The sequence below is a fragment of the Scyliorhinus torazame genome, chromosome 2, assembly GCF_047496885.1.
Source record: "Scyliorhinus torazame isolate Kashiwa2021f chromosome 2, sScyTor2.1, whole genome shotgun sequence".
Lineage (NCBI taxonomy): Eukaryota > Metazoa > Chordata > Chondrichthyes > Carcharhiniformes > Scyliorhinidae > Scyliorhinus > Scyliorhinus torazame.
Window position 1 is genome coordinate 352,823,822 of NC_092708.1, and position 27,567 is coordinate 352,851,388.

At 46.2% G+C, this 27,567-nt stretch overlaps 2 protein-coding genes across 7 annotated transcripts in view; one reads left to right on the plus strand and one right to left on the minus strand.

Moving 5' to 3' along the window:
• The window catches only part of zc3h14 (zinc finger CCCH-type containing 14), a 73,433-nt gene extending 63,782 nt beyond the window's left edge, over positions 1-9,651 (plus strand). Inside the window, exons 14-17 of the mRNA XM_072491480.1 lie at positions 350-486; positions 6,806-6,888; positions 6,975-7,084; positions 7,323-9,651. Coding sequence (XP_072347581.1) covers positions 350-486; positions 6,806-6,888; positions 6,975-7,084; positions 7,323-7,329 — 337 coding nt within the window. The 3' untranslated portion in view covers positions 7,330-9,651. The remainder of the gene's footprint in view (positions 1-349; positions 487-6,805; positions 6,889-6,974; positions 7,085-7,322) is intronic.
• Positions 9,652-9,954: 303 nt separating this feature from the next.
• Positions 9,955-27,567, minus strand: part of LOC140403495 (echinoderm microtubule-associated protein-like 5) — a 415,808-nt gene continuing 398,195 nt past the window's right edge. For all 6 annotated transcript variants that reach the window (XM_072491458.1, XM_072491449.1, XM_072491467.1 and 3 more), the window contains 3 exons: positions 14,140-14,293; positions 12,097-12,197; positions 9,955-11,969 (listed from right to left, as the gene is read on the minus strand). In XM_072491458.1, the coding sequence (XP_072347559.1) occupies positions 11,945-11,969; positions 12,097-12,197; positions 14,140-14,293 (280 nt within the window). In that variant the 3' untranslated portion in view covers positions 9,955-11,944. The remainder of the gene's footprint in view (positions 11,970-12,096; positions 12,198-14,139; positions 14,294-27,567) is intronic.

Consider the following 27,567-nt stretch of genomic DNA (forward strand, 5'->3'; position numbering starts at 1 on the left):
AATACTGTATATTGAAATTGTAAAAAATTTAGAGTACCCAATTATTTTTTCTATAAATTAAGGGGCAATTTAGCTGGCCAATCCACCTAACCTGCACATCTTTGGGTTGTGGGCGTGAAACCCACGCAGACATGGGGAGAATGTGCAAACCCCACACCGACAGATATTGAAATTTTAATTTATAATTTCAAACACTTAAAAGATTCCTATTTTTAAAAAATTCATTTTAAATTCTGTGTAGAGGAATATACATTTATTTTCAAAATTATACCATTTGTTTGGAAGTTCATTGCAATGTTCTTACATTGACTGAAACTATTGTTCACTAATTATTTAATTTTTTTCTCAGAACATTTCCAAAGTGTAAATTTGGGGACAAGTGCCTGTTTATACATCCAAATTGCAAATATGACTCCAAGTGTATTAGACCAGACTGTCCATACACTCATGCAAGCAAGCGAACTGCAGTAGTGCCTAAACAACCAGGTTTGTATGTTAAATTTTGCTACATGTATTCAAACTTGAATCCTGATATTTGAGCTCAGCAGAGGCAATGCCCGTGAGTAATCAGTGCCTAAGTTCATAAATCACATTTTGAGCATTTAAGTGAGCTACTAGAGGATTACTGTCACTTGTAGAACTCTACATCAGCATGTGTTAATGTCTTTAGGAAGTGAGAGAGAATATGGGTAAATACATTGATTTGTACCTTTGTATTGTTGGTATGTATGCTGGTTCTATTTTAGAATTACAAATCTTTTCCTGGCATGATCCTTAACTTTTGTCTGACGTTGAATGATCTTTTTAGTGAAAGCTAAATTCAAGAAGAAAAAATAAATCAAGCTATAAATGCATTGTGATTTCCATACGTTTTTTTCTTGTACCATTCAGGGGATCACATTTTATGTTGGCCAAATTATGTTTTATTTTTTTTAAACGTCTATACATACTGGCAAGGGCTTCCTCACCACAGTTGTGGCTTTTTGAATTTTGTTTACCTTTTTTAATCTTCAGAACTAAGACCCTAGAATGACATGCCCTAACTCTCATTTGCTTTGGAAATTAGGAGTGTACTTTTTGTTTTGCAAAAATACTTATTTTTAAAAAAAGGAAATAACAGACGTACATGATTTTTAAGTGCCTTGCAATGACAAAGTACCAGAGTAAAATACCATATTAAAATATTCAGTGTATTCGGGACAATTGCCTAGAACAATATGTTGTGGATCCAGGCATGGATCAGGCTATTTTGGATCTGATTATGTGTAATGAGGCAGGTTTAATAAACAATCTGAGTAGAAGATCCCCTAGGAACCAGTGACCATAACATGGTAGAATTTAGCATTCAGTTTGGGAGTGGGAAACTTGAGTCAGAAACAACTGTTCTACACTTAAATAAGGGTAATTATAAATTAAGTTGAGTTGGCTGGAATGGACCGGGGAAGGAGTTTATACCAGCATTGGCTGCAGACTAGAGAAGGTTCACTAGGTTGATCCCGGATATGGCAAAACTTTCTTAGGAGGAGCGATAAGGAGGTTGGGCTTGTACGCCAATGAGTTTAAAAGAATGAGAGGTGATCTTATTGAGATTCTCCTCTTCCGAGGGTAGTGAATCTGTGGAATTATTTATGGTAGCGGCTGGGTATTTAAGTATGTTCAAGGCTGAGATATGTTCAAGGCTGAGATAGACAGATTTTTAGCCAGTAAGGGATGGTCATGGGGATGAGACGAATTGGAGTTGAGGATTACATCTGACCAGTCATGATTTTATTGAATGACAGAGCAGACTCGATGGGCTGAATGGCCTACTTCTGCATCTTATGGTCTTACTGCTAAATATATACTGTCTAGCACCTGATAGGTGGTGGCCATTAGTATCTCAAAATTTATATCAGGGTCTTATGTTTTTTTAATTAATTTATGGGATATTGACGTCACTGGCTTGGCCAGCATTTATTGCCCATCCCTAGGTGCCCTTCAGCAGATGGTGGTGATTTACCTTCTTGAACCATTGCAGTCCTTGAGATGTAGGTACACTCACTGTGCTGTTAGGGAGCGAGTTCCAGGATGTTGCCCCAACGACCGTGAAGGAATGGTGATATATTTCCAAATCAGGGTGGTGAGTGATGCGGTTCCCAGGTATCTATTGCTCTTGTCCTTCTAGATGGTAGTGGTCGTGTGTTTGGCAGGTGCGGTCCAAGGAACCTTGGTGAGTTACTGCAGTGCATCTTGTAGATGGTACACACAGCTGCCACTGTTTGTCGGTGGCGGAGGGTTTGAATGTTTTGTGGAAGGGGGAGCAAACAAGTGGGCTGCTTTAACCTGGATGGTGTCGAGCTTCTTGAGTGTTGTTGGAGCTGCACTCATCCAGGCAAGTTGGAGAGTATTCCATTACATTCCTGACTTGTGCCTTGTAGATTCTAGACCGGCTTTGTGGGGGTCAGGAGGTGAGTTACTCACTGTAGGATTCCTAGCCTTTGACGAGTTCTGGTAGCCATAGTATTAATATGGCTAGTCCAGTTCAGTACCTGATCAATGGAAACTCCCAGGATCTTGATTGTGGGGGATTCAGTGATGGTAATGCCATTGAATGACAAGGGGCGGTGGTTAGATCCCCTCTTGTGGGAGATGGTCATTGCCTGGCACTTGTGTGGCGCAAATGTAACTTGCTACTTGTCAGCCCAAGCCTGGATATTGTCCAGATCTTGCTTCATTATCTGAGGAGTCGCGAATGGTGCTGGACATTGTGCATTCATCCGCAAACATCCCCACTTCTGACCTTATGATGGAAGGGAGGTCATTGATGAAGCAGCTGAAAATGGTTGGGCCTAGGACACTACCCTGAGGATCCCCTGCAGTCATGTCCTGGAGCTCAGATGATTGACCTCCAACCACCACAACCATCTTCTTTTGTGCCAGGTATGTCTCCAACCAGTGGAGAGTTTTCCTCTTGATTCCCATTGACTCCAGTTTAGCTCGGACTCCATGATGTCATACTCGGTGAAATACTGCCTTGATGTCGACTCTCACCTCTGGCATTCAGCTCCCTTGTCCATCTTTGAACCAAGGCTGTAATGAGGTCAGGAGCTGAATGGCCCTGGCTGAACCCAAACTGAGCATCCGTGAGCAGGTTATTGCTGAGTAAGTGCCGCTTGATAGCACTGTTGATGATTCCTTTCATCACTTTGCTGAGATGAAGAGTAGACCAATAAGACGGTAATTGGCTGGGTTGGATTTGCCCCGTTTCTTGTGTACAGGACACACCTGGGCAATTTTCCACATTGCCGAGTAGATGCCAGTGTTGTAGCTGTACTGGAACAGCTTGGCTAGGGGTGCGCAGGTCTTCAGTACTATTGCCGGGATATTGTTAGTGCCCATAGCCGTTGCAGTATCCAATGCCTTCAGCCATTTCTTGATATCATGCAGAGTGAATCATATTGGTTGAAGACTGACATCTGTGATGCTGGAGATCTCTGGAAGACACTGAGATGGACCATCCACTCAGCACTTCTGGCTGACGATTATTGCGATTGCCTCAGCCTTGTTTTTTGCACATATGTGCTGGGTTCCTCCTCCATTGGGGATAAGGAAATGTTTGGAGCCACCTCCTCCAGTGAGTTATTTAATTGTCCTCCACCATTCATAGCTGGATGTGGCAGGACTACAGAGCTTAGATCTGATGTGTTTATTGTAGCTCTATTACTTGCTGCTCATGCTGTTTGGAACACAAGTAGTCCTGTGTTGTAGCTTCACTAGGTTGACACCTCATTTTTCGGTATGCCTGATGTTACTCCTGGCATGTTCTTCACTCTTCATTGAACCAGGGTTGCTCCCCTGGCTTGGTGTAATGGTAGGGTAGGGGATATGCCAGGCCATGAGGTCACAGATTATGGTTGAATACAATTCTGCTGCTGCTGATGGCCCTCAGCACCTAACGGATTCCCAGTCTTAAGTTGCTAAATCTGTTTGAAGTCTATCCCATTTAGTGTGGCAGTACAAAGAACAAAGAAATGTACAGCACAGGAACAGGCCCTTCGGCCCTCCAAGCCCGTGCCGACCATGCTGCCCGACTAAACTACAATCTTCTACACTTCCTGGGTCCGTATCCCTCTATTCCCATCCTATTCATGTATTTGTCAAGATGTCCCTTAAATGTCACTATCGTCCCTGCTTCCACCACCTCCTCCGGTAGCGAGTTCCAGGCACCCACTACCCTCTGTGTATAAAAAAAAAAAAAAAAAAAACTTGCCTCGTACATCTACTCTAAACCTTGCCCCTCTCACCGTAAACCTATGCCCCCTAGTAATTGACCCCTCTACCCTGGGGAAAAGCCTCTGACTATCCACTCTGTCTATGCCCCTCATAATTTTGTAGACCTCTATCAGGTTGCCCCTCAACCTCCGTCGTTCCAGTGAGAACAAACCGAGTTTATTCAACCGCTCCTCATAGCTAATGCCCTCCATACCAGGCAACATTCTGGTAAATCTCTTCTGCACCCTGTCTAAAGCCTCCACATCCTTCTGGTAGTGTGGCGACCAGAATTGAACACTATACACCAAGTGTGGCCTAACTAAGATTCTATACAGCTGCAACATGACTTGCCAATTCTTATACTCAATGCCCCGGCCAATGAAGGCAAACATGCCGTATGCCTCTTGACTACCTTCTCCACCTGTGTTGCCCCTTTCAGTGACCTGTGGACCTGTACGCCTAGATCTCTCTGACTTTCAATACTTTTGAGGGTTCTACCATTCACTGTATATTCCCTACCTGCATTAGACCTTCCAAAATGCATTACCTCACATTTGTCCGGATTAAACTTCATCTGCCATCTCTCCGCCCAAGTCTCCAAACAATCTAAATCCTGCTGTATCCTCCGACAGTCCTCATCGCTATCCGCAATTCCACCAACCTTTGTGTCGTCTGCAAACTTACTAATCAGACCAGTTACATTTTCCTCCAAATCATTTATATATACTACAAACAGCAAAGGTCCCAGCACTGATCCCTGCGGAACACCACTGGTCACAGCCCTCCAATTAGAAAAGCATCCTTCCATTGCTACCCAACACAATGGAGGGTATCCTCAATGTGAAGATGGGACTTTGTCTCCACAAGGACTGTGCAGTGGGCATTTCTACCAATGCTATCATGGACCGATGCATCTGCAGCAGGCAGATTGGTGAGGATGACGTCAAGTATGTTTTTCCCTCGTTGGTTCCCCATCACCTGCTGCAGTCTCAGTCTAGCAGCTATGTCCTTTAGGACACGGCCAGCTCGGTCTGTGGTGGTACTACTGAGCCACTCTTGGTGAAGGGCATTGAAATCCAGAGCATATTCTGCACCCTTGCCACCCTCAGTGCTTCCTCCAAGTGGTGGTTAACATGGAGGACTACTGATTCATCATGATAGTGGTCGGAACGTGGTAATCAGTGGGAGGTTTTCTTCCTATGTTTAACCTGAAGCCATGAGACTTTATGGAGTCCAGAGTCGATGTTGAGGACTCCCAGGGCAACTCTCTTCTCCCCCCCCCCCCCCCCCCCGACTGTATACCACTGTGCCGCCATCTCTGCTGGGTCTGTCCTGTCGGTGAGATGGACATAGCCAGGATAGTGGTGTCTGGGACATTGTCTATAAGATATCATTCTGTGAGTATGACTATAAGATATCATTCTGTGAGTATGACTGTATCAGGCTGTTGCTGAACTCGTCTGTGAGACGGCTCTCCCAACTTTGGCACAAGCCCCCAGATGTTGATAAGGAGTACTTTGCAGGGTCAACGGGGCTGGGTTTGCCTTTGTTGTTTCCGGTGCTTGGTTCAATGCCGGGTGGTCCTTCCGATTTCATTGCTTTTTTGTGTTTTCGTAGCGGCTGAATACAACTGAGTGGCTTGCTAGGCCATTTCAGAGTTAACCACATTGCTGTGGGTCTGGAGTCACATGTAGACCAGGCCAGGTGAGGATGGCATATTTCCATCCTTGTGAACCAGATTGTTTTTTACGAAAATCAACAATGGTTTCATGGTCAGCATTAGCCTTTTAATTCCAGATATTTTATTGAGCTTAAATTCCATCACCTGCCGTGGTGGGATATGAACCCGTGTCTCCAGATCATTATCCTGGGCCTCTGGATTACTAGTTCAGCAACTATGCCACCGCCTCCCCATTGTGTGCAGTGGAGCCCTGATTAAGCATTTAAAATTAGGCTGCTATCTAAAACAGATGGTCCCTGGAAAAATGGTTGTGTGAAGCATTGCACAGTAATTGTATTGCTGTGATTTCTGAGTGCTGGTGCCCTATTCCTGCTGGGCACAGGAAGTGAAATTGATTTCTATGTTGTCTAATCTTACACCATCTCAAGACAGCATGTTATAATTCAAGCAGATGTAATTTTAATCCCAATTTTTCAAGTCTTGCAGTCTATCCTTATTTTTATTTTTCTAGTATAAATTCCTTGTTCCTTATTATTACCCCATTGCACTGTAATTACACTTCTGTGGGAAGGGGAGCTGGCGGTGGTAGGTGTAATTACAACAGGACCAGTTTGTAATTGTATTTTCAATTATGATGTGAACATAGAAATTTATCATGCAAAAACTTGACAGGTTATGGGTGCAATGTAAAATTATATTTATATAAATACAGCAGGGAAATTACTGGCATTTTACTCTGCCTGTACCTATGTTATAAAGTCCACTATTCACATTTCCCATAACTGCATGTTTCTAGACCAAAGTACTTATTTAATTATTGACTTCTGGTTTGTTCATTAAAAGTTTTTTTTTTTTTAATTCTTGTTTCTATAGCACCCGTGGCAAACACAGGCAGTTCTTTGTGTCGATTCTTTCCAGACTGCAAAAAAGTGGAGTGTCCTTTTATCCATCCAAAGGTATGAAAATTAATTTGAAAAGATCAGAGAATTGTTAAAGTGAGAATATAAAAGAGAATAATGACTTTTCTGTTATGTTCTTCCAGCCATGTCGATTCAGCACACACTGTAAGAGAGCTGACTGCACATTCTATCATCCTGCAGTTACATTACCTCCTCGCCATGCATTAAAATGGACCAGGTCTCAACAAAATGGGTAATAAAACTTTTGTCATAAATTATGAAAATAGAAGTTCTATAAATATTGCAATCATTTATAAGATCACTGCAGTGTTTCTGTTGAATAATGTGATTAAAGGCAGCATCGCGCATCCTTTCTTGCAAGTAAATTGTAAAAAAGATTTTTCGCTTTATAAGCAGGACCTGTAGGATAATAGCTGCGATTCATCCTATAAAATGAACTAATACATTCTTAATTTTTTTTCTCTTTTCAGTGAATGATTGGATCATGCAGTATCACATATTGTGGATATGACAAAGCTGCAGATATTTGAAGATTGAAGCATTTTGCAATTTTTTTTATTGTCCTACTTTCAATATTGTTTAACATTGAGAATCAAACATTTTAATATTCTAAGTTAATTTTTTCCCCAGTGTGACTTGACTAGATTATTTTTTCCCACAACCTAGAATGCAGTCTTGTAAGATTATTCAGTAGTGGGTTTTAAAGGTGCATTTTGTAACTTGTGTTTTGTGGTGTTCTGGAATTTTCGATTGGATGATAAAATATCCAAAGAGAAATGCCAATGTCTGATGTAATACCCCTTTTGTGAACAACAAACTGATTCTAAAAGTAAAGGTTGATTAAGGCGCTTGTTTAATGAATTAGTCACCTGTATTGTTTTTTGTACCACCTCGATTTGGAGCCTTTTACTTATATTCATGTAGCTCTTTGTTATTCAGCATATTTTTAAAACATTGGTCGCTGATTACGTATTGGAATTAGGTGTTAAATCCTTTCGCAACTGTAATTGTAGTACAGAAAGTTAATATTCTTAATACTTTTGGCACGACACTTACCACCACCTGCCCTGCAATAGATCTGGTCATGCCAGGAGTTTGAAAGTGTAGTAGGTGAATGTTTTTTTAAAATAAACATTTTATTGAGGTATTTTCGGTATATAGTAACAACAAAATAAACAATATACATGAAACCATAAACATAGTGCAAAAGCCATTTACCTCTCATACAGGTACCCACCCTTATTGACCCCCTAATCAAATCTAAACTACCCCCCCCCCCCCCCCCCCACATCTGCTGACGATTAATTTCCCGCAAAGAAGTCGACGAACGGCTGCCACCTCCGGGTGAACCCTAACAGTGACCCTCTTAAGGCAAACTTGATTTTCTCCAAACAGAGAAAGCTAGCCATGTCCGATAGTCAGGTCTCCGACTTCGGGGGCTTTGAGTCCCTCCATGCTAATAGTATCCGTCTCCGGGCTACCAGGGAAGCAAAGGCCAGAACGTCTGCCTCTTTCTCCTCCTGGATTCCCGGGTCTTCTGACACCCCAAAAATTGCCACCTCTGGACCCAGTGCCACCCTTGTTTTTAACAGCATGGACATGACGTCCGCAAACCTCTGCCAAAATCCCCAAAGCTTTGGACATGTCCAAAACATGTGGACATGGTTCGTCGGTCCTCCCGCACGTTTTGCGCACCTGTCCTCCATCCCAAAGAATCTGCTCATCCGGGCCACTGTCATGTGAGCCCAGTGAACAATCTTAAATTGTATCAGGCTGAGCCTGGCACATGTTGCGGACGCGTTGACTCTACTCAACGCGCCTGCCCATAGACCATCTTCTATCTCACCTCCCAGCTCCTCCTCCCACTTGCACTTCAGCTCCTCGGTCTGCATCTCCTCTGACCCCATAAGTTCCTTGTAAATGTCCGAAACGCTCCCTGCTCCTACCCACCCTCTGGAAACTACCCTGTCCTGAATCCTCCTTAGCGATAGGAGCGGGAAGGTTACCACCTGTTTACGAAGGAAGTCCCGCACCTGCAGATACCTGAATGTTTCCCCTCGCCAACCCAAACTTTTCCTCCAACGCCCTCACACTCTGAAAGCTCCCCTCTATGAACATATCCCTCATCCTTTCAAACCCGCTCTCCGCCATAACCGGAACTCCCCGTCCATACTCACCGGGCCCGGCAAACCGGTGATTATCACAGAGTGGGGCCCAAACCGATGCTCCCACATGCTGCCTCCACCGGCCCCAAACTCTCAGGGCCGCCGCCACCACTGGACTGGTGAAGTACCGTGCCGGCAGGAACAGCAGAGGCGCAGTTACCAACGCCCCTAAACTGGTGCCCTTACATGAAGCCGCCTCCATGCGCACCCATGCTGACCCCCCACCACCCACTTCCTGATCATGGCTATATTAGCCGCCCAGTAATTTGTAAAATTTGGCAGCGCCAGCCCGCCCTCCCCCCGACTCCGCTCAAGCATTACCTTCCTTACTCGCGGGGTCTTGCCCGCCCAGACGAAGCCCATGATCACTCTGTTGACCCGCTTAAAAAAGGACCGCGCAATAAAAATGGGGAGACACTGAAATACAAATAGATAGTAGGTGAATGTTTAGGACACATTTGCACTTGCTGGGACTTGTGATAGAACACACAAAAGAAACACACGTCAATTCAAATGTTATGTTTTGTAGCTATTTTTCTTTAACTGGATTTTAAATTCCTTTTTTTGAAAATGTCCAAGTTGCAAATTGTCTGGTGCCTTGAAATACGGTATTAAATTTAATAACTAAGTCACACATTTGTGTTATATGTTCTCTAAACCTTGAGAAACCATATTCAGTGTTAATTATTAGATGTCTAAAAGTTATTGAAATTATAGCATTAGGGGTGGCACAGTGATTAGTACTTTTGCCTCCCAGCGCCAGGGACCTGGGTTTGATTCTTACCTTGGATGACTGTCTGTGTAGAATCTGCATATTCTCCCTGTGACTGCGTGGGTTTCCTCCAGGTACTCTGGTTTCCTCCCACTGTCCAAAGATGTGCAAGTTAGGTGGATTGGCCGTGCTAAATTGCCCCTTAGTGTCCAACAGTTAGGTGGGGTTACGGGGTTGGATTAGGGGAGTGGGCCTGGGTAGGATGCTCTTTCAGAGGGTTGGCGCAGACCCGATGGGCCAAATGGCCTCCTTCTGCACTGTAGGAATTCTATGTTTAAAGAATGAAGGTACCTACTCTGGCTTTTATTGCGGAATTGCTTGGAATCTTGGTCACTGGCATGAAATTATGGCTGCCTGTAGCACAAATCATACTCCACTTATTTTGCATTTAACCACAAAATCTGCAGGTTGTAGAATCTGATCCACTGCTTGCATAGACCCAGAATTGTGTCTAAACACTGTTTTAGCCAAGTTGAATAAATCTGTGACTTTGCAAAAGCTAGAATAATTCAAGCCAAAAAGGTGCCTGAGAAATAACATTTATGTATTTGTGCCTGTAAATACCAATTGTAATATTTTGATAGTGTTTTTACATTTCCAGTTACACTCTAGCATGTATGTGGTGTGACTGCATAGTGTTTTGAATCAATACACCACCACTCCCTGGACAATGTTTCCTGTATCTCCCATTGTAACATTTCATTCTGCAGTAGTTCATGGTGAGATATTTGTTTTTTCTTGTACAACAGTCTATTAGCAGGACTCCATTCGGAATCCTGTTCCTGTCTTTTCATGTCATTTAATTTATCAGGAATGCTATCGGGAAGTACAAGCGGTACAACAAAATCAGGAAATAAAAATTGCTAGACTTCATTGACTTCAATGGCACAATGCATAATTTCAAATATTCAAGTTACAATGCCATTTGATATTGCATAATATAGTAAATTATGGTTGCCAACAATGCAATTACTTAAAACAGGTTTAAATTAATTCAATATAATTTATCACTTTGATTCATTTACAACAATAAACCATTGGAATTTTTATAGATGAATAAAATATTGAGTATTAAAAGGAGATTACAGCTATTTAATTTTGTTTTAAGGATTATTGTTAACAAACTATTTGAAACGTTACTATTATGTTACAGAAATTGCTATTACTTAAAGCTTGACATCAGTAAAACTCAAACTAGCAGCAACTCAATACTTAGTGATCTTTTAGATTCTTCATATAGCAGTGCACACTGGGATGCTGTTAATATGCAGAATACAGGTCAAAGCAATACACATTTACTATGTGCTTCAGAAAGCTGAGCTTTTATTTGTATACTATATAAATGGAAAAATTATAATTTGCAGGATTGCTGATTTGATACCTGCAAACACAAAGATACACAAATTACAAACCATTTATTACACTGAACTAAATGTAATTGTTCAGGTAGCCACAGTGTTTGGTACAGTAGTGCATAGTATGCTTTGGCATGCTTGCTTCAGCTTTTACACTGATTCAAAATATTACTTAGCTGGTACATTCAGGATGAAGGCCACTAGATACTATTTTGTTTGTTCAGAACACTTAGCAGCATTGCAAAATTTTGAAAAGCACAAGTTCACTATAAATGTCTTAAGGCTACTTACCAAATCAGCTACAGCACAACATTGCGAAGATATTAAAGCTTGTGTTATTATCTAGCAGTATACTTACAGCATATTAAAAGCTAATTTTTTGTGTATTGATAGAACTCAATTAACCATTTTCATGGCATTGCCACATGATTGTTTGGGAATTCTGTCCTGGACAACAGGACCATAGATGTAGAATGGTCAAAAGTAATTTGTACACCAGTATTGAAGTTAGAATACAGCTCTGCCCTAAAATCCATGATTGATTTGAATACTGTTACAACTGCATCAATGTACACTTGGCTGTGCAGTAGAAAATCTGACAAATTGCCTTAAACCAAAATAGATGAAAATTTTTATATTTATGAAAGCAAACTGCCTTCTCAATTAATTTTGCAGATAGTGCTAGCTGCCTTATTTTCATACGCGGGCTTTTCCTGGAATTTGTTTTCATTGAATTTCTTGATTCTTCTTATGATCCAAGCTCTGTTTCGTGGCCGTTTGTATTCTTTCCATTAGAGTTTTCATAAACATTTCCAGACAAACAAACTTAAATTGGGGGAAAAGAAGGAAAGCAATTAAAAAGGTCTGCTGCTTTTTGAAATGGAAGTGACATATATTTGTGTGCATTTCTTAATACTTTCACAACAGGAATAAAATTGTTCAAATCATATACCTGCAATCCTGCCCTCCAGCGCTGACGACGTATCTGTCACCACTAGTGAACTTTATGTTGGTGATCTGGGCAGAGTGACCTAGATATTTCTTGTGCTTTGCCTGTGTAAGGAAAAAAAATGTATTTGCCTATTTTCACCAAACAGGCAAAAATAAATTTTGTTCTTTCCTATCAATTGTGTGAGAACAACAGCCAAAGAACATCCCATGGCACTTCATGTGTATAATCAGGCTAAAATTGGAGACCAGGCCAAGGAAGGAATGTGAGGAGGGATGGACAAAGGAGAGGTGGAGAGGGAATTCCAAACAGTGACTGGACAGCTAAAGGCATAGCCACTAAAATGGTAGCCAATGTAGGTCAGAAAGACAATAGGTAATAGTGGTCTGGTGCCAAGTTAGAATATAGGCAGCAGAGTTTTTAATGTGCTGAAGGGAGGCTGATTGGAAGTTAAGTCTGAAGGTGGCAAAGATATGGAGAAGATTGCAGCAGCGATGTGTTGAGTTGGTTGACATATGGAAGCGAAAGTTGGAGAACAAGCATCAGAAGCTTGGCTCGGTGAAATTGTGAAAAGAGATGGTTGGGGAGGCAGATGCAATTGTTGGTGAGGGTGTGGCATTGGTAGTGAGGGCAGAAAATCCGAGCTTCACAAAGTTTAACTGGAAAAAATTGCAGCTCACTCACAACTTGATATTGAACAAATGATGAAACCGTGAAGGGATTGAATGAACAGGGGGGGGGGGGGGGGGGAGAGGTAGGGGTTCACTATGACTAGTGTGCATATGGACAAAAAGCTAAATACTGCTGGAAATCTGAAATAAAAACAGAAAATGTTGGCCAACTCCGGTTTGGTAGCTTTTGTGGCGAGAGAAGAAAAAAAGAATTGACATTTTGAGTCCGTATTACATTTTAGAGCTGAAGTGAAGTAGAAATGGCATCACATTACTTCTCCAGTCATACGGATTCAAAACTCTTTCTCCACAAATGCTGCATTTTTCCATTATACATTATATTTGTATGTTTGCCAAAGGACACATTGAAGGGAAAAAGCCAAAAATATACCCTGGGGAATGTTGAAGATAATGGTGTAGGGGTGAGGAGATGGGATTTCTCATCTCACCTGCACAATAAAGGAAAAGTTAGCTGATGACAAGAAACCTGTTATATCATAAATGATGTGGTCAGTAACAGACTAAGATGAAATAGTCTGGTGAAACGTGCGGACACCGAGTAGATGAAATTTAATGCAGAGAAATGTACAGTGATTCATCATTGGGAATAATGAGAAATATAAATTAAATGGTTCAATTTTAAAGGGGGTGGAAAAATAGAGAGCTGGGATGTACATGTCTTTGAAGGTGTTAGATAAGAAAGCTGTTAAAAAGCCGTACTCGTCTTTATAGAGACGACAAAACTACAGCAGTTAAGCTAAACTTTTATAAAACTGGAGCATTCAATTCTGGCCAGCATTATTTTAGGAAGAACATCAAGGCTTTCGAGAAGGTGTAAATGAGATTTACTAAAATGGTGTCACAGATGAAAGATTTCAGGACTAATTCAGTAGTTCATGCCATAATTTGCATCAGCAGGATGGGCTGAACTGCCACCACCTCCTATGCTGCATCATTTTGCGCTAATGTAGTAATTCAGTCATTGCCCTGAGGGAGGAATGAGGCATGTGATCTGAAAGAAACTGGGCAATGTAGAGTGGCGAGGATGGATGATAAAATTAAATTTCAAGTAATGAGCTAAGAGAGCAGTGTTCTGGGTAAGCTTAGATAATAATGGAAAGTCAGAGGATAAGCCATCAAGTGCCATACTAGTGGAGACACGTAAAATTAAATCACAAATATAACTTTCTGCCATATTATAGAAACATGAGTAGACTAAAGTTATCTAATCCAATGCCAGATGATTCACTTAGGCGTCCCTCTAGTAAACTTCTCTAAAATACATCTGCAACTTGGGGAGAGGAAAAATATTGGAAAATAGATTTCTTCAAAATTTGGTTCCTATTTCATAAGATGGCAAAAAAATAAGACTTACAAATTTCTCTCTGCATGGAAAGTCGAAGAGTTTCACCATGCCAAAATCATCTCCGGTCACAATGTTCAGACCCGAGTGAGAAACACAGGTACAATTCACATCAGCTTTATCAAGATTTCGAGACCAAATTCCAATGACTTCATCACCTAGAATACTATAAGATGGGAAACTTTTAAATTGCAAAAATATCCCAATTTCGTTAATCGCATTGAGCACAGAAGTAAAGAGATGTCTGTTTTGTCACATCAGTTATACGTTGGAGATTAATCTTTTAGCGCTGCTTGAATTCCAGACAAGGATAAGTTCCAAGTTTAAGATTTATCTCCAGAAATTCGTCTTGTCCACTCAAAATCCTAACTGCCTACAAACTAAACTGTGACTGTGTAGTTTCCGTTTTAGGTGCAATCAGTATTTTTTTCTGAAGTGAAGTTATGGTTCAAGTCCGAATTGCTTATTTTTGACCTTTGCACTAAAAAATGAAGGATTTAACGTGGTTTTATTAATGCAACTTAAAATAGATTAAGCATTTTAATAAGTGTCAATATAAATGTGAGCCAGCTACAGTGCTGACTTTGCACTGAGTGCTGAATTTGAGTGCTATAGTGAGAGTTTGGTGACTGAGGGAGTTCGGTGAGGAGGGAGTAAAGTGCTGCTTTCATTTCATTTCCTAAATTTCCTCAAAGACCGTGAATGGAGCCGGGAGTTTACAGAGAGTGCAGCTGACTAGGAGCAGAGTCGGAGGGCGGAGTTCCAGTTGGTCCACAGTGCAGCTATATTCTGTAAGGTAAGAGGGGATGGAGACAAGGGCAGTTGCATGCTCCTCCTGCAGGCTGTGAGTGGTGAGGGATACCACCGGAGACCCCGCTGACTATACCTGTGGGAAGTGCACCCAACTCCAGCTCCTCGGAGACTGTGTTAGGGAACTGGAGCTGGATGAACTTCGGATCATCCAGGAGGCAGAGGGGGTAATACAGAAGAGTTACAGGGAGGTAACCACACCCAAAGTACAGGACAGGAGTAGCTGGGTTAGTCAGGGGAAAGAAATTGAACGGGCAGACAGTGCAGGGATCCCACATGGCTGTTCCCTTTCAAAACAAGTATACCGTTTTGCATGCTGTTGGTGGGATGGCCTACTGGGGGAAGGCCCTAGCGGCCAGGTCTCTCGCACTGAGTCTGGCTCTCGGGCTCAGAAGGGAAGGAGGGAGAATAGAAAAGCAATACTGATAGGAGACTCAATTGTTTAGGGGAATAGATAAGAGATTCTGTGGTCGCGAGCGATATTCCCGGAAGGTATGTTGCCTCCCGGGTGTCAGGGCCAGGGATGTATCGGATTGTGTCTTCAGGATCCTTAAGGGGAAGGGTGAGCAGCCAGAGGTCGTGCACATTGGTACCAACAACGTAGGTAGGAAAAGGGGTGTGGATGTAATAAACAAGTTTAGGGAGTTAGGCTGGAAGTTAAAAGCCAGGACAGACAGAGTTGTCATCTCTGGTTTGTTACCGGTGCCACGTGATAGCGAGGCTAGGAATAGGGAAAGTGCAGTTGAACACGTGGCTGCAGGAATGGTGTAGGAGGGAGGGCTTAAGGTACTGGGATAATTGGAGCACATTCTGGGGAAGGTGGGACCTGTACAAGCAGGATGGGTTGCATCCGAACCAGAGGGGCACCAATATCCTGTGGGAGAGGTTTTCTAGTACTCTTCGGGAGGGTTTAAACTAATTTGGCTGGGGAATGGGAACCAGATTTGTAGTCCAGCAACTAAGGTAGCCGATGTTCAGGACGTCAAAGCGTGTAGTGAGGCAGTGGGGAAGGTAACACTGACAAAGAAGAGTACTTGCAAGCACGGAAATGGGTTGAAGTGTGTATACTTCAACGCAAGAAGCATTAGGAATAAGGTGGGTGAACTTAAGGCATGGATCGGTACTTGGGACTACAATGTGGTGGCCATCACGGAAACTTGGATAGAAGAGGGGCAGACATGGTTGTTGGAGGTTCCTGGTTATAGATGTTTCAGTAAGATTAGGGAGGGTGGTAAAAGAGGTGGGGGGGGGGGTTGCATTGTTAATTAGAGATAGTATAACAGCTGCAGAAAGGCAGTTCGAGGAGGATCTGCCTACTGAGGTAGTATGGGTTGAAATCAGAAATAGGAAAGGAGCAGTCACCTTGCTGGGAGTTTTCTATAGGCCCCCCAATAGCAGCAGAGATGTGGAGGAACAGATTGGGGAACATATTTTGGAAAGGTGCAGAAGTCGCAGGGTAGTAGTCATGGGTGACTTCAACTTCCCAAATATTGAGTGGAAACTCTTTAGATCAAATAGTGTGGATGGGGTAGTGTTTGTGCAGTGTGTCCAGGAAGCTTTTCTAACACTGTATGTAGATTGTCCGACCAGAGGGGAGGCCATATTGGATTTGGTACTTGGTAATGAACCAGGGCAAGTGATAGATTTGTTAGTGGGGTACATTTTAAAGATAGTGACCACAATTCTGTGACTTTCACTTTAGTAATGGAGAGGGATAGGTGCGTGCAACAGGGCAAGGTTTACAATTGGGGGAAGGGTAAATACGATGCTGTCAGACAAGAACTGAAGTGCATAGGTTGGCAGGGAAGAGATGGTCGAGTGAAGGAATCATGGTTGACAAGAGAAGTTGAATGTCTTGTTAATAGGTAGAAGGATACTTGTGTAAAGCTGAGGAAACGAGGTTCAGACAGGGTGCTGGAGGGATGCAAGATAGCCAGGAGAGAACTGAAGAAAGGGATTAGGAGAGCAAAGAGAGGGCATGAAAAATCTTTGGGGGGTAGGATCAAGGAAAACCCAAAGGCCTTTTACACATATGTGAGAAATAGGAGAATGACTAGAGCGAGGGTAGGTCTGATCAGGGAGATTGTGTATTGAGTCTGAAGAGATAGGAGAGGTCTTGAACGAGTACTTTTCTTCAGTATTTACGAATGAGAGGGGCCATATTGTTGGAGAGGACAGTGTGAAACAGACTGGTAAGCTCGAGGAGATACTTGTTAGGAAGGAAGATGTGTTGGGCATTTTGAAAAACTTGAGGATAGACGAGTCTCCCGGCCTGACGGGATATATCCAAGGATTCTATGGGAAGCAAGAGATGAAATTGCAGAGCCGTTGGCAATGATCTTTTCGTCCTCACTGTCAACAGGGGTGGTACCAGGGGATTGGAGAGTGGCGAAGGTCGTGCCCCTGTTCAAAAAAGGGAATAGGGATAACCCTGGGAATTACAGGCCAGTTAGTCTTACTTCGGTGGTAGGCAAAGTAATGGAAAGGGTACTGAGGGATAGGATTTCTGAGCATCTGGAAAGACACTCCTTGATTAGGGATAGGCAGCACGGATTTGTGAGGGGTTGGTCTTGCCTCACAAGTATTATTGAATTCTTTGAGGTGACCAAGCACGTGGATGAAGGTAAAGCAGTGGACATAGTATACATGGATTTTAGTAAGGCATTTGATAAGGTTCCCCATGGTAGACTTCTGCAGAAAGTAAGGAGGCATGGGATAGTGGGAAATTTGGCCAGTTGGATAACGAACTGGCTAACCGATAGAAGTCAGAGAGTGGTGGTGGATGGCAAATATTCAGCCTGGAGCCGTTACCAGTGGCGTACCGCAGGGATCCGTTCTGGGTCCTCTGCTGTTTGTGATTTTCATTAATGACTTGGATGAGGGAGTTGAAGGGTGGGTCAGTAAATTTTCAGACGATACGAAGATTGGTGGAGTTGTGGATAGTGAGGAGGGCTGTTGTCAGCTGCAAAGAGACATAGAAAGGATGCAGAGCTGGGCTGAGAAGTGGCAGATGGAGTTTAACCCTGAAAAGTGTGAGGTTGTCCATTTTGGAAGGACAAATATGAATGCGGAATACAGGGTTAACGGTAGAGTTCTTGGCAATGTGGAGGAGCAGAGAGATCTTGGGGTCTATGTTCATAGATCTTTGAAAGTTGGCACTCAAGTGGATAGAGCTGTGAAGAAGGCCTATGGTGTGCTGGCGTTCATTAGAAGAGGGATTGAATTTAAGAGCCGTGAGGTGATGATGCAGCTGTACAAAACCTTGGTAAGGCCACATTTGGAGTACTGTGTACAGTTCTGGTCACCTCATTTTCGGAAGGATGTGGAAGCTTTGGAAAAGGTGCAAAGGAGATTTACCAGGATGTTGCCTGGAATGGAGAGTATGTCTTACGAGGAAAGGTTAAGGGTGCTAGGCCTTTTCTCATTAGAACGGAGAAGGATGAGGGGCGACCTGATAGAGGTTTATAAGATGATCAGGGGAATAGACAGAGAAGACAGTCAGAGAGTTTTCCCCCGGGTGGAACAAACCATTACAAGGGGACATAAATTTAAGGTGAATGGTGGAAGATATAGGGGGGATGTCAGAGGTAGGTTCTTTACCCAGAGAGTAGTGGGGGCATGGAATGCACTGCCTGTGGAATGATGGGGTGTAGATTAATTTGTTCTTAATGTAGGACAAAACTTTGACACAACATCGTGGGCCGAAGGGCCTGTTCTGTGCTGTATTTTTCTATGTTCTATGTCTAGCTCGTCAACTGAGTAATGCTCACTAAAAATGACTTTAAAAAATCGATACTAAGCCATTTCACTGGTCTGATGTACACCAGACCATTTTAGTAAATATTTTAATTATAAGAGCGCCATTGCTCCTAAATTTAAAAAATGTTTTAATTGGTTTTTGCATTTGATTGGGACAACATTGTAAAAAGGCAAAAGAATAAAAAATATACAAACAGAAAAATAAAAAGACGAAAGGGAAAACTGAGTAATCCGGTATCAATATAAAGGAAACGTACAGCTACGAAGCCTGTTAACATTGGGACCCCAGTAATCTATTACCACAACCGTACTGTTTGACTATTTACATGTGGCCCCATGGGGTGTGTTTGCGGCCACCCAGTTGCACACTGTTGTTGTCACTGCACCCATGGGCTTTCTTTCCTCCGGTACCCTTTTGTTCCTCTGCCCTGCTTCCCCTGTACTCTGGGTAGTGTCTTCCCTCCTCCCTTTTATTCTCCCCCTTCTTCCTTTGTTTATTTTGGTCCCCCACCCCTTCTTATTGGTTGCTGGTCACAAACCGTTCCTAGAGCAGGTTGGTAAATTGCTTCCATGTGTTGCGGAAGCCTTCCTCCGATTCTCTGGCAAAATTTATTTTCTCCAATTTGAGAAATTCCGTTAAGTCGGGCAGCCTTGGGTGGAGCTACTGATCTTTTTTTTTGGGGGGGGGGGGGAAAGAAAGAGAGATCGTGGAGGCATTGGCTAGGATGTCTGCTCCTCTCCCCAAAAAGAACTCTGGCTGTTCTGATTGATACCCAAAAGACCATCACTCATGGGTATGGCCCCACCCTCACACCCACAACCTTGGTCATGGTCTCGAGAGAAGGTGGTCCAGTGCCTGACAAGACTGTGTGCGTGGCCAAACCCCCTGGCACTGTTCACACCTCCAGGAGGACACACTCATATGTCTTCTGGTCAAGTGTGCCCTGTGCACTACCTTCAGCTGCTTTAGGCTCAGCTGTGTGCATGCAGTGCTTCAATCCAGCGTCCTCCTCCTATCTCCATGTCTTGTCCAGTGGAGTTTACCTCCTCTAGCAGTCGTCCATACATATAGGTGCAGCTTCCGTCCCCTAGTTCGTCCGATGTCATAAAACTGTCCAGTAAGGTGCGTCTGGGTCACTCGGGGAACGTTGCGGTTGGAGACAGTTCCTTAGTTGCATGCACCAGAGTTCGTTCACTTTCGGGAGCTGGAGTTTGTCGTGAGTTCCCCCAGGGTCGCTACCCTGCCACCTACGTAAGTCCCCTGTCAGTTCCCCTTTGTTCTGTCTCCATCTTTTAAAGGAGGCATTTATTGCTGCAGGGGTGAATTTGTGGTTTCTGCAGATGCGGTCCATAATGAACATTGCACCCAGATGGAAATGGTGCCTGAGTTGATTCCATAATCCTCACAGTGGCCACTAACACCAGGCTCCTTGAGTACTTGGCTGGGGGAAATGGACGTGGAGCCATGGGCAGTGGGAGGGGTGTCCCTGTGTAGGTCTGCTCCCTTCTCGCCCATTCCACCTCCGGCTCCTTAATCCACCCCCGTACCTTTTCTGCATTGGTCACCCAGTGGTAGAATAGGAGGTTTGGAAGGGCCAAGCCTCCCATGTTCCTCCTTCTTTGCAGGACACTTTTACGATCCCAGGGTTCTATTTTCATGTCCAGTCGCCATGGGCTATCTGGATCCCCAGGTATCAGAATTTGGTTTGGGCCATCTTGAATGGCAGCACTCCCACCTCTGATTCGCCCCCTGTTGATTCACAGGGAAGATTGAGTTTGTAAACAGAGAAGGCTCCAACTTCCCTTCGGAGTTCCATTATTCCTCCCATGCTGGCTAGGGGTTTGAGATGTAGTGGAACAGGTCATCCACATAGGGAGAATGGAGTCTAACCCTGTTTCCCCTTTGCTCTAAGGGCCATAGCCTGTGGCTTGATTGCCAGGGTAAATAGCAGAGACAATGGGCATCCCTACCTTGTGCCTCTGTGCAGCCGACATATTCAGAGCTGGTGGCATTTGTCCGGACGCTTGCCATGGGAGTGCTGTACAGTGGTATCACCCACCGGGTGAACCCTGACCCAAAACATTCGGGTATCTCCCATGAGGTACGTCCATTTGACTCTGTTGAAGGCCTTCTCTGGGGTTTAGATGATCACTTCTGGTGTCCCCTCCCTGGGTGGGGTCATAATCACATTCAGCAGGTGTCTGATGTTCACCGTTAGCTGTCTAGCCCTGACAAAGCCCGTCTCATCCTCCGCGACTACCCCCGGCACACAACTCTCCAGTTGCCTCGGCAGGGCCTTCACCAGGACTTTGTCTAGGAGCGAGATGGGTCTGTATGACCTGCACTCCGTGGGTCTTTGTTGTCGGTTACCCAAAGTATCGCCAGGTACAGCGTGCCAAACCGCACCGTATTTTAAAATAAAGCCGCTTTGACCTCATTAAACTCCGCCTGGCTTTTGGCCAGGTCGGCTCCAATGTCCTGGTACTGGGAGATTGTATGTTCCGCCCATCTACACGACTGCGTGCTCCTTGCCCAGTTCAGCACCTTCTCTTTATCCTGAGTAGTTTAGTTATAATCGTCTGTGGTTCTTCTCCTGATTTGGGCCTTTGCCGGAGTGACCTGTAGGCCTGGTCTACCTCTGGGGATTTGGCAAAGCCTTCTCCCTCCGACCAGTTCTCCGAGCATCCTCGCGACATACTGTTGCGTTTCTGCCCTCAGGTAGCCTGACAATCCTTCCGATTTCTTCCACCTTCCCCTTGAGCACTCTGTGTTGTTACCAACCTGGCCACCATGGTCTCGAGCGAGGTGATCCGATTGTTCAGACCTTTCTCCAGTCCTGCACTATCGCTTCCAACCTCGCACACCTCGAGGTGAACTCCTCCACACCTTGAATTGTGAACTTGGATAAGGCCTAACCTTGCACACGATGAGGATGTATTCACCCTCCGCACAGCTCCACTCCATACGCCGCACAGCTCCACTCCATACGCCAGCCCCCAATGCCCCATCCAACTTCTCCTCCCACGTACGCTGACCCTCCTCCATGGGAGCACTCTCCCTCTTTATCAACTCCACATACATGTCTGCAACTCTACCTTCAGGTGCGGGACTTTGTACGGAGGCAGGTTCCAAGCTTTCCTCGCCTCCCCCTGAGGGGACTACAGGACAAGGTGATGTCAAAAACAGGGGTTGCAGAGGGGAGGGTTTCAGAGGTATACAAGGAGTTGATGGAGTGGGAAGTGGTCCCTATCAGAGAGGTGAAGAGAAGTAGGAAGAGGAGCTGGGAGGAGAGCTGGAAATTGAAGTGCGGGGAAAAAGCGTTGAGAGTCAATTCATCCTCGTCTTGTGCCAGACTTCGCTTGATCCAGTTCAAGGTGGTCCACAGGGCCCACATGACGGCAGCCCGGATGAGCATGTTCTTTGAAGAGGTGGAGGACAGATGTGGGCGGTGTGGGGGTAGCCCGGCAAACCATGTCAATATGTTTTGGGCATTTGAGGGGATTCTGGCAGGGATTCGCGGACGTTATGTCAGAGGTCCTGCAAGGGAAGTTAACTCCGAGTCCAGAACTGGCAATATTTGGGTGATGCTCGATCAATGACTCCAGAAGCGGGATTGGATGACAATTGAAGGCCTTATTGGACTAGATATTTCCCCCAGCAGCGCAGGTACAGAATGCAGCTGCTAGGGAGACACAGACTCTTATACTCCGCCTTACTGGGCGGAACCAGCAGGCAGGCTTCACCAATGATCTTCCTGTCTCCGGTACCTCCCACACCAATGATCTTACAGCCTCAACCTAGGTACCGTAATACCCTTAGTACTGACTACCACATTCAACCCCTGTTAAAAAAGAGTCCGGTGGAGGTGGTGGTCTCGCGTCATACAGTGGTAGAGGTTATGGTGGTACCCGTCAGTGGTACAGTGTTTTGCTTTATTACATGTCACAACTATTTACAGTATTCATTTTACACGTACATATCAGAATGAAGCAATTAGTCGATCGGGGGCCCTGATCGTCCTCTGTGATCGTCGCAGTTTCGGTGGTGATGCAGGCACCGGCTCGGGCATCCGTGACTCCGGGAGCGTGACATTGGCTTCTTCGGCAGCTTCATCACCCCTGGGTGGGACCAGTGGAAGAACCGATCCACCTGGAAACAGGGCAGCTGTGGGGTGCGCTGGTGGGGGGGAAGGTGGGGTTGGTTGGGGGGGGGGGAATCCAGCGGGCAGCAGATCTCGTAGGGAGACCGTATCCTGCCGGCCATTGGGGTACGCCACGTAGGCGTACTGAGGGTTAGCGTGAAGGAGGTGGACCCTCTCTACCAATGGGTCTGACTTGTGCGCCCGCACGTGTTTGCGGTGCAGAATGGGTCCAGGAGCTGCCAGCCAGGTTGGGAGTGAGTTCCCGGAGGAGGACTTTCTAGGGAAGACAAGGAGACGTTCATGAGGTGTTTCGTTTGTCGTGGTACACAGCAGTGATCGGATGGAATGGTGGAATGGAGTGCATCAGGAAGGACCTCCTGCTAGCAGAAGACTGGGAGATTCCTGGACCGTAGGGCCAGTAGAACGGTCTTCCAGGCCGTTCCATTCTCCCTCTCTACCTGTCCATTTCCCCGGGGGTTATAACTGGTCATCCTGCTTGAGGCGATATTGACGCAGTTCGTCGCTCATGAAGGAGGACCCCCTATCGCTGTGTATGTAGGCGGGGAACCGAACAGGGTAAAGATACAGTGGAGGGCTTTTATGACGGTGGCTGCGGTCATGTCGGGGCAGGGGATGGCGAATGGGAACCGGGAGTACTCGTTAGTCACGTTCAGGAAGTACATGTTACGGTCGGTGGAGGGGAGGGGCTCTTTGAAGTCCATACAGAGGCGTTCAAGGGGACGGGAAGCCTTTATCAGGTGCGCTTTCTCTGGCCTGTAGAAGTGCGGCTTGCACTCCGCGCAGATTTTGGTGGCGGTCGAGGGAGCAGGGCAGGTTGCGGATCTTGATAAAATGGAAGAATCGAGTGATCCCCGGGTGGCAGAGGTCCTCATGGAGGGCCCGGAGTCGGTCCACTTGTGCGTTGGCACATGTGCCGCAGGATAGGGAATCAGGAGGCTCGTTTAGCTTCCCGGGCCGATACAAGATCTCATAGTTGTAGGTGGAGAGCTTGATCCTCCACCTTAAGATCTTATCGTTCTTTATCTTGCCCCGCAGTGCATTATCAAACATGAAAGCTATGGACCGTTGGTCAGTGAGAAGCGTGAATCTCCTGCCGGCCTTGTAATGCCTCCAGTGCCAATCAGCTTCTACTATGCCATGGGCCTCCTTTTCAACGGAGGAATGATGGATTTCTGAAGCATGGAGGCTGCGTGAGAAGAAGGCCACGGGTCTGCTCGCTTGGTTCAAGGTGGCCGCCAGAGCTACGTCGGACGCGTCGCTCTCGACTTGGAAGGGGAGGGATTCATCGATTGCGTGTATCGTGGCCTTTGCGATGTCTGCCTTTATGCGGCTGAAGGCCTGGTGGGCCTCTGCCGACAAGGGGAAAACCGAGGATTGGATTAGTGGGTGGGTCTTGTCTGCAAAATTGGGGATCCACTGGGCGTAATATGAAAAAAATCCCAGACAGCGTTTCAGGGCCTTGGAGCAGTGGGGGAGGGGAAATTCCATGAGGGGGCGCATGCGTTCGGGATCTGGACCTACGACTCCATCATGCACTACGTAGCCGAGGATGGCTAGGCGGTTGGTGCTGAACACGCATTTGTCTTTGTTGTAGGTTAAGTTAAGGGTTTTTGCGGTATGGAGGAATTTGCGGAGGTTGGTGTCGTGGTCCTGCTGGTCGTGGCCGCAGATGGTGACATTGTCGAGGTACGGAAACGTGGCCCGCAAACCGTACCGGTCAACTATTCGGTCCATCTCGCGTTGGAAGATCGAGACTCCATTTGTGACACCGAAGGGAACCCTCAGGAAGTGGTAGAGCCGTCCATCTGCTTCGAATGCAGTGTACTTGCGGTCGCCCGGGCGGATGGGGAGCTGGTGGTAGGCGGATTTGAGGTCCACCGTGGAAAAGTCCTTGTATTGTGCAATCTGATTGACCAAATCAGATATGCGGGGGAGAGGGTACGTGTCGAGCTGCGTATACCTGTTGATGGTCTGACTATAATTGATGACCATCCTGTGCTTCTGCCCGGTCTTTACAACCACTACTTGTGCTCTCCAGGAGCTGTTGCTACCTCGATAATACCTTCCTTCAGTAGCCGCTGGACTTCCGACCTAATGAAGGTCCGGTCCTGGGCACTGTACCGTCTGCTCCTGGTGGCAACGGGTTTGCAATCCGGGGTGAGGTTTGCAAACAGGGAAGGCGGGTCGACCTTGAAGATCGTGAGGCTGCAGACAGTGAGGGGGGTATAGGGCCGCCGAATTTAAAGGTTAAGCTCTGGGGGTTGCATTGGAAGTCCAATCCCAGGAGCATGGCAGTGCAGAGGTGAGGGAGGACTTAAGAGTCGGAAATTTTTTAATTCTCTTTCCTGGACCGTGACGTTCGCTACGCAGAACCCCTTGATCTCTCCAGAGTGAGACCCGGAGGCCAGGGAGATTCTTTGGTTTACTGGGTGTATGGGAAGAGAACAGCGCCTTACCGTGTTGGGGTGTATGAAGCTCTCTGTGCTCCCGGAGTCGATCAGGCAGGATGTTTTGCGCCCGTTGATGAGCACGGTCGTCGTCGTGTTCGGGGCCGAGACTGGTCCAGGGTCACCGAGACGATTCGTGGTAAAAGTTGAAGATTTTCCTCGGGTGGTGTGTGGTCATCTGAATCGGTGTCCTGAGACTCCAGCCAAGATGGCGGCGCCCACGGATCGCACATGGCTGGGGGTGGGCAAGATGGCGGCGCCCACGCATCGCACGTGGTCCCTGGGGAATAAGATGGCGGCGCCCGGGGCCCACACATGGCTCGGGAAAATGAAGATGGCGGCGCCCGCGGCCCGCATGTGGCCCGTGGAGAGAGTTGTGGTGGCAGCCGCGGTTCGCCCCCGGAGACAGCGGCGACTGCCCCGGCCTGGCATACCGCCACGAAATGGCCCTTTTTGCTACAACCTTTGCAGGGATAGGAGCGGGCCGGGCAGCGTTGCTGGGGTGCTTGGCTTGCCCACAAAAATAACAGCGGGGCCCCCCGGGGTTGCCTGGTAGCCGCGCGGCACATCACCTCTAAACTGGGTGATGCATCGGGATCGGCCGCGGGCGGGTTCCATGCGTTCGGGGTCGTACGCGCGGGCTTTTCGGGAGGCCACATCCAGGGAGCTAGCAAGGGCCCGTGCCTGCTTGAGGCCTAGTGTCTCTTTCTCCAGCAGCCGCTGACGGATTTGGGAGGACAGCATACCTGCAACGAATGTGTCCCAGATTAAAAGTTCTGTGTGGTCGCTGGCTGAAACTTGCGGGCAGTCACAGTTCCTCCCTTTTTTTTTAAAAATATGTTTTATTGAAATTTTTTTCCCAAACAACAATTTTTCCCCTCTTACAAAGCAAACGCAACAATAACAATACAGAAATTTTTAACAATACACAAGTAACAAAACCCCTTTATCTTTGACCTAAACTAAACTAAACACCCCCCCCCCCTCCCCCCTGGGTTGCTGCTGCTGGTCATCTGTCTTCCCTCTAACGTTCCCCTAGGTAGTCGAGAAATGGCTGCCACCGCCTGGTGAACCCTTGAGCCGATCCTCTCAGGGCAAACTTTATCTGCTCCAGTTTAATGAACCCCGCCATATCATTTACCCAGGCCTCCAGTCCGGGGGGTTTCGCCTCCTTCCACATGAGTAGGATCCTGCGCCGGGCTACTAGGGACGCAAAGGCCACAACATCGGCCTCTTTCGCCTCCTGCACTCCCGGCTCTTCCGCAACTCCAAATAGAGCTAACCCCCAGCCTGGTTTGACCCGGGCCTTCACCACCCGCTAAATCACTCCCGTCACTCCCTTCCCGTGCCAGTGCCGGGCACGCCCAAAACATATGTGCGTGGTTTGCCGGGCTCCCGCCACACCTCCCACATTTGTCCTCCACTCCAAAGAACCTGCTCAATCTTGCTCCCGTTATGTGTGCTCTATGTAGCACCTTAAATTGAATCAGGCTAAGCCTGGCGCATGAGGAAGAGGAATTTACCCTGCTTAGGGCATCAGCCCACATACCCTCCTTTATCTCCTCCCCTAGTTCTTCTTCCCACTTTCCTTTTAGTTCGCCCACCGACTCCTCCCCCTCTTCCCTCATCTCTCGGTAAATCTCTGACACCTTGCCCTCTCCGACCCACACCCCTGAAAGCACCCTGTCCTGTATCCCCTGTGTCGGGAGCAACGGAAATTCCCTCACCTGTTGTCTAGTAAACGCCCTCACCTGCATATATCTCAAGAAATTTCCCCGGGGCAACTTATACTTTTCCTCCAATGCTTCCAAGCTCGCAAAAGTCCCATCTATAAATAAATCTCCCACCCTCCTAATTCCCAACTGGTACCAGCTCTGAAATCCTCCATCCATTCTTCCTGGGGCGAACCTATGGTTGTTCCTGATTGGGGACCCCACCAGGGCTCCCCGCACCCCTCTCTGTCGCCTCCACTGTCCCCAGATATTCAATGTTGCCGCCACCACCGGGTTCGTGGTAAACTTTTTAGGTGAGATCGGTAGCGGCGCCGTCACCAGCGCCTCTAAACTCGTCCCTTTACAGGACTTTCTCTCCAGTCTTTTCCACGCCGCTCCCTCACCCTCCATCATCCATTTACGTATCATTGCCACATTGGCGGCCCAATAAATCACAGTTCCTCCCTAGTACCAGGAGCGCACGGTAGAATTCATCCAGTGATTCCCCCAGGATTTGTCGCCTTGTCGCTAGCAGATGTCGGGCGTAAA